Here is a 7934-nt window from a genome sequence, read left to right as displayed (position 1 = left end):
TATATATATATATATATATATATATGTATATATGTTTGTCCGCCCAGCATCGCTTAACAACCGATGCTGGTGTGTTAATGTCCCCGTAATTTAGCAGTTCGGCAAAAGAGACCGATAGAATAAGTACTAGGCTTGCAAAGAATAAGTCCTGAGGTCGATTTACTCGACTAAAAGGCAGTACTCCAGCATGGTCACAGTCAAATGACTGAAACAAGTAAAAGAGTAAGAAAATCAGTAAATATAACAGCAAAGAACTAAATTGATGCGAGGCGCACGCATATACTCACAAACTTTTCAACATTGAAATGATATATTGAGGTTGTGAGTTAGTGCTTAACCAGGTTTGACTGTCTGTGTACTAAAGTAAATTCACTTCACAACCACATGGTCCTTGTTCAATCCCACTGCATTCCCACAACACTTTGGGCAAATATCTTCTACCATAACCTCAGAGCTGACCTATAAATAAATTACTGGCACTCCATTGGTTACGACGACAAGGGTTCCAGTTGATCCGATCTATGGAACAGCTTGCTTGTGAAATTAATGTGCACCTTGTTGAGTACTCCACAGACATGTGTACCCTTTAACATAATTCTCAGGGAGATTCAGCATGACACAGAATGTGACAAGACTGGCCGTTTGAATTACAAGTACTAATCATTTTTGCCAGACTGGAGCAATGTGAAAGAAAGCATCTTGCTCAAGGACAAAATGCACTGCCAGGTATTGATCTCACAACCTTACGATCATGGGCTGAATACTCCTAACCACTATGCCACGTGATGAAACTTAATAGAGAGAGACTGTGTAGAAACCTTGTCGTGTGTGTATGTATGTATGTGTGTGTGTGTGTGTGCATATGTATGTGTATGTGTGCACGTATGTTTCATAAGGATATATTAGCTAAGGATTTAAATATCAGTGGGAAAACTGAAAAAAACTTACAAATTTCCTTGAGATATTTGTTCTGCCTCAATTTAGATACTCCCTTGTCACTCTCATTGTCAAACATGGTTACTGGTTTCCATTGATTAGAAATCTGTAACCAACAATGCTATTGTTCTCAAAATGTGAAATAAAATAAAATAAAAATTTTTATTTGCTTTTCTAGTTTTATAACAGTGCTGCAGTAGAAGGTACTTGGTCTTCTCAATTGCAATTAACATAATTAATATTTTTTTTTATGACATCTGTTTCTATTTCTCTGTTACACTCTACTGTCAAACAGAATTGCTAGACAACATGTAGTTAGCACACAGAATTGCTAGATAGCACACAAAATTGCCCAATAACACACACAATTGCCAAATAACACACAAATGCCCAATAACACACAATTGCCCAATAACACACACAATTGCCCGATAACACACAGATGCCCAATAACCCACACAATTACTAGATAGCACATACAATTGCTAGATAGAAAAAAAAACAAAACAAACTTATATACCTTTCTAATCATGTTTAGGTCAACATCATCATCACTTCTATTATCTTCACTTTCATCATCATGCCGTCACTACAACTACAGCCACCATCATTACTAAGACTCCTGGTTGTCATCATTGTTACTCTCTTCTCCCATTCTCATCATGCTTCATGTCCATGCTTTGATTAATTAATGGTATCATAGCGTCTTGTGAGATGGTATAATAAAAATCTTACCATCTGTCTGATTATTTTTTAGTAAAAAGGGTAACAAGAGTTTTGGTGTTAATGCCTTTCCATAATCCTTGCTGTTCTGTGTGAAATTAAATGATTCTATTTAGGAACCAAATTTGTCCATGTGAAAGTATTTTATTTGATACGTAATTATATGTTGTTGGCACTCCGTCGCTTACGATGTCGAGGGTGCCAGTTGATCCGATCAATGGAACAGCCTGTTCGTGAAATTAATGTGCAAGTGGCTGAGCACTCCACAGACACGTGTACCCTTAAGGTAGTTCTCGGGGATATTCAGCGTGACACAGTGTGACAAGGCTGACCCCTTTGAAATACAGGTACAACAGAAACAAGAAGTAAGAGTGAGAGAAAGTTGTGATGAAAGAGTACAGCAGGGTTCGCCACCATCCCCTGCCGGAGCCTCGTGGAGCTCTAGGTGTTTTTCGCTCAATAAACACTCACAACACCCGGTCTGGGAACCGAAACCACGATCCTATGACCGCGAGTCCGCTGCCCTAACCACTAGGCCATTGCGCCTCCACTCGTAATTATATGGTCACCAGAGAAACAAACTGAAAAATAACTGAAATAAAATACAAATAAGCAATTACCATCGCAGTAACATCTTACCATGTTCAAGGCATTTATGTATTTCTTAGTTGTCTTTCTTCTAAAAGATATTTGTCTGAAATATAGAATAATTCACTGAACAAAAAAGGACAAAGGGACACAGATACTGGAAAATGGAGAGTCTCTTTCAAGGGGACATATTCTATAGTTAGAAAACCTACTGAAGACTGTCCTCTCTATATAGAGTATACCCATAATCTAAGAGTAGCTACAGAAGTGTTTATATACTAGCATTTTTGTAGCTATTCTTATATAAACATTTACTTACACAAATCTAATGAAGACTTTAATTGACCTGAGATAAAAATTATAATTACTTATTACTAATCATTTGGAGACTCTTTGTGTTTAATTGACTCGGTTTTAAGCTGGAGTTGGAAGAAAACTACTTATTTTTTGTGACCATATGTTTAACACTTTTGATAGAAACCTACCTGTAATTGGCTCTGGTTCATGCTTTAAAGTAATCTAAATTAAAATTTCATGTTAATTTATGCTTCAAGCATCAGCTTAACCCATTACCTCCCATAATTCTATTAACTGGAATTTTTTTTTATGAAACTTTGATTTCTAGCATAAAACGGCCTTAGAAATACGCTGGAATGATCAAAATAACATTTCAAAATAACATTTTAAATAGAAATAAGCGAGATATTGGTTGAGAAATTAGCAAACCTCATTTGAATATCAGAGAAATATACCTAGTAGATATAGCAAAAAGCTTAGATATGTGTAAATATTGACAGATAATTACGAAATTTGTAATTTTTAAGTGATCTCATATGAATGAGATCACTGGTAGGTAATGGGTTAATAACAGTTATTTTACTTTTAATTATTTTCAAAATTAATTGAAATTAAGAATGTGTATTTCAAAGAAATATGGAAACAAAAGGGTTAAGTTACTTAAAAGTCTTGACTCTTGACTCTCCTTTACTATTGGCTGTATATTGTACTCCAGTGCAAAATATATCAACTGCTCAAGTTTAAAGGGGACAAAAAGAAAAAAAAACCCATTTAGTTACTTGACCTACTAGAAATAACAGCAAAATTCCCTCCAACCACACTCTATGTGTTGGGGAAAAAGAAACTTGTATAAAGTAGTTCAATAAACCCATGAAGACTAACCTGGAGTTAAGCAAACAATATATCAGTCATATTTGTCTTGGTTTAATGAACTTCTTTCTCCTTCGTTAACCTCCATTGCATCAGACAGCATGTTTAGTAAATCAATGTTTCTCAACCTTGTTAATTATTTTGTATATAAGCTCACTCAACCATGAGAGTAGCTGAAAGCCAGGCTTTTTAGATATGGTAGCTGAGTAAACTGAATGTTGTTTCATTCCTAAAGATACAAACAACACAGTTGTCAACGTTTTTGAATCTTAACAAAAGCATTTCTTCATAAACTTTATTCTATTTACCCCAGTTAACCTCAATAGAAAAAAATTCATATCCATTTCCACATCATGCATGAGTGGTTGGTGTACGACAAACACCTGGTTTTATTAAAAAAAACAAAGTTAATATACGAAACAATTGCTCTGCTAAGTGATAGAAATGCCTAAAACTACAGAAGCTTGTAAATTACTTTTACATGATGTAGTTGGAAAATATTAAGATTTAGAAAACAGTTTCCAGTGATATGTCTTCAAGGAACCAACCTCCAAGACTGCAGTGCAAGAAAAAAAGAGCTACATCATTTTAAAGGGTCCTCCTATATTTATCATTTGTCATTTCTTTTTTTTTTTTTCTAGTTAACTGTGATGCTGGAACTCAAGGAGAAAACTTCAACACTATTTCACACGTCATAAATTTATCTGTGCCTCCAAACAAGGTCAATTTGTCTGAAAAGACCCTTAATGGCATTAACCAGCAGGTGAACTCTTCACTCACTGCCTCACCTGTCTCCAACACTAATTACTTAACAGGTAATTGCAGGCAAACATTGCCCTCAGTACCTCACCCCTACCTCAGCTTTATTGTGACATTAGGCAATTTTAAGCAAACTTGGTATTCTACCTGCTCTCAATAAACAGATTGTTAGTAAATTCTGCCTTTGTACTTGTTATTGGCAGTTGTTGGCAAACACCACCCTCAAGACCTTATCTGTTATCGTTAGCATTAACAGTACCTGTATAATATTGAACAGCTTTGCTCCCATCATTGCTACTATATTAGAGTTCATGACCTCCTTTTCTCTCACTTCTCCCCTATTTTGTTGTGTTCATTTGTTTATTTGCTTAGTTCAAGCTTGAGTTGAAAATTTCATAGATATAAACATCCACTCAAACACTCACATCTTGTTCTTACTATTAACCGTACTAAATTTGTTTCCACTAATCTTACTGAATGAATTTTTTTCTTTATTGGGAATCACTTGAATGGGAAAACCATCACCTTCATCAATCATTTTGATTTTTTTTTTTAATGATTATAGCCCTTCATGGCAACCCTAGCTACACCTGATATTATCACTCATTATTCCTCATTCACGTTTCTTCATCCTCAAAGTTCAACATGAAAAAAAAAACTGTACATACCCATCTCTGCTACTACTGCATTCAAGCAATGTATCCCAAATGCCTCTGAAAACAATAAAGAAAACATCAGCTCTTCAACCTCACCTCACATACAGGAATCTGTCCTGAAATTTGACACCAAACAATTGCTTCACTCTCCATGTGATTGTCAGTAGAGTGTTTGACTAAATTAGATCTGCTTGGAGTATTAACAGCTCCCAACTCTCCCTAAAAAAAAGAAGAAAAAAATCAAGGACCTTGGTTGTGCTACCTTTTCTCTGAAATCCAAAAGGAACCATATTCTAGTCTTTTAGAGCAATGCTTTCTCAAGTTTCCTATTCTTGCTAAGGCTAAGTTTATGAATAATCTTCTGATGAAACTGGAACAGACAGAAGTGATGAGAGATGATCTCAGGATGCTGAGCCTCACAAAGGCATTGACAAAATGATGATGATGATGAGTGCAGAGATGCTATGTCAAACTGTGTTAACTTGTAAAAGCAGACATTAAAATGATGATGATGATGATGACAATATGATGGTCTGTCACAACAACAATAAAGAGAGAGAAAGCTTTCTAGATTCTATCTCAATCATTTCACTTGATGCATTCATAATTTTATACGACTAGTTTTTACCAAAAACAACAGCTTTAAAATTTCTCTTTAAACTGGTTATTATATATTTTTGTCATTGCTTAACAAATCTTCTGAAGGTTTCAAAGTATATTATATACTGTACACTCAATACTGGACAGTTATCTTTTATCATTGATCTCAATCCATGGTACGGCCTATCATCATCATCATTTGAAATTTGTTTTCCATGCTGGCATGGATTGGATAGTATGACTGGAGTTGGTAAGGCCAGGGACTGCACCAGGCTCCATTGTCTGTTCTGGCATGGTTTCTGTGACTGGACACCCTTCCTAACACCAACCACTCTACAGAGTGTATTGGGTGCTTTCTATGTGGCACAAGCACCAGTGTCTTTTAACATGACACCAGCATGAGTACTTTTTATGTGACACCAGCACCGGTTTCAGTTCTGCTGTGGTAGACAGATCGTTCTGAGTACAGCAATGCACCACTGATCTCAGTCCTTGGTCATCTCCTTCATAAGGCTCAATGTCTTCAGATCAGTCTTCAATATATCTTCCCTAAATTTTACACTGGACCTGGGTAGACCCTTGTTTTGTATTCTCACGACTTACATATATTTTTGATGTTGGTGATTATATATTTGTGCATCCCCACTAGGTAAACTGGATGTGCCAAGCTTGATGAGTGTAATTGTCATGGTAACTAACATTACAAGAGTTCATTCCTTTGGAAAATGATCTGAGGTGAAAAGAATCCGAAAAGACACTAAGTGATCAGAGATTAAAGTACCTAGTTACAGCAGGCTAGGAACAACACATCAGAAATGAAACTAAACATGCAGAAACTCGACTAAGAAATAAAAAAATCTATAAAATGCACAAACAAAAAGAATGTGTCCTACTTAAACCAAACACGTTTTACAAATCTCTACAGGAAATGACGAAGAGCATTAATAATTTCAACACCATCCCCCACTCTGTTGCATGTCACTTTAGTATCGTTTTATTCCATTGCCACACTTCAACGAAAGAAGAGCAATCTAGGCCACTGAGAACACCTCTGCACTGTCTGTCATCCTGTAAGATGATATCTTCCGATTTCCTTCTAATTGCTAGGAAAGAATAAAAATGGGAAGATACATTCGATTTAATCTCTGAAAATTTATGACAAATACTCTCATCCCCATCATCATCATCATCATCATCATCATCATTATCATTCTCATCATCATCATCATCATCATCATCATCATCATCATCATCATCATCATCGATCAGTTTAAGATTCACTTTTCCATGCTTCTTTAGGTCAGACAGGATTTGTTGAGGCAAATTTCGTATGGTGGAAATGTCTTTTTTTCTTGCCAACCCTTACCTGTTTCCGAGCAAGGTGAAAGTTCCCTATGGCCTAACATGCTTTCACAGAAGACTTAAATGAGTGACTTCACTTGTATAATGGTAACCCTCATTTATAACTATTCTATGATGTCAAGGAAAACACCCACTCACACACATACATAAGCCTCTTTCAAATTCTCTCTATCAAATTCACTTACGAGCGTTTGGTTGGCCCAAGCCTATAGTTAAAGACACTTGCTCCCAAGATGCCTCGCAGCCATACTTGCACCTGCAAAAAGACAAAAAGATGGTGTGGCCATGGATGGAATGTCTTTGATCATATATGTCTTCTGGATTATGGCTGACCTGAGCTAAACAACTTTGGATAATATAGTCCTTGAAGACCTAGATACACTAAATAATCATTAAAGGGAAAACTTTTATAATAGATCTGTTGAATTAGAGCTTTGCATAAGGTTAAATAAATGACTAAGGATTCCCAGCCTTGAAGCATTGAAGAAATAAATCCATCTCAAATATCTCTGTAGGGACCACTGCTACAGTTTTTGACCATATAAGGACTAACTAAATAACAACTTAACTGACTGGCCCTGTTTGTAGTACTAACAGTACATTCCTCAAAACAAATAACCAACTAACAATGTTAAGATGGGGTTTCACACCAGACCAAAGCATGAGAGGTACAGTATGCTACACTTGGATATAACATGTGGCTTACTCAAGCAGGGTTGACTGAGAGTAATCAATGACAACCAATAAGACATATAGGGTCTGTCATAAGCCCTAGAACTCATAAGTTTAGGTCTTAATATCTGGTTTCCATGACATATAAGTGAGTGACATTACAACATTCCTCTCTGAATGGGATGTTGGTCTGTCACAGGGTTAACTTGCTAGCTATTGCTAGAACTCATTTACAATTAAATGGACTAGGATTAGATTAGGTTTGCCTATGTTCAGTCCACTTCAAGACTAAGACCTCAGCATGTTCCCTCCGCCAACCATGGTCCGATGTGGAGGCCTTGAATTTGTGCTTAAGGTCATACTGGTTCAACGAGCCTATTCTACTACACTGGCTCAACATATCTTGGCAGAGGGGTGCAGTTTTTATACTCTCACCGAGAAGTTATGTCAATGACATCACCCCCCCCCCCC

The 7934-nt window shown here is 36.4% G+C and overlaps 1 protein-coding gene across 4 annotated transcripts in view; it reads left to right on the top strand.

The window, feature by feature from the left end:
- The window catches only part of LOC106874302 (ectonucleoside triphosphate diphosphohydrolase 4), a 58430-nt gene that overhangs the window by 33870 nt on the left and 16626 nt on the right, over positions 1–7934 (top strand). For 3 of the 4 annotated variants that reach the window (XM_014921988.2, XM_014921986.2, XM_014921987.2), the window contains exon 5: positions 4056–4229. The exons of the other annotated variant lie outside the window; for it this stretch is intronic. In XM_014921988.2, the coding sequence (XP_014777474.1) occupies positions 4056–4229 (174 nt within the window). The remainder of the gene's footprint in view (positions 1–4055; positions 4230–7934) is intronic. 4 annotated transcript variants of the gene reach the window in all.

This window comes from Octopus bimaculoides, chromosome 14 (assembly GCF_001194135.2).
Source record: "Octopus bimaculoides isolate UCB-OBI-ISO-001 chromosome 14, ASM119413v2, whole genome shotgun sequence".
NCBI lineage: Eukaryota > Metazoa > Mollusca > Cephalopoda > Octopoda > Octopodidae > Octopus > Octopus bimaculoides.
This window is presented reverse-complemented; position numbering and strand designations above follow the sequence as displayed.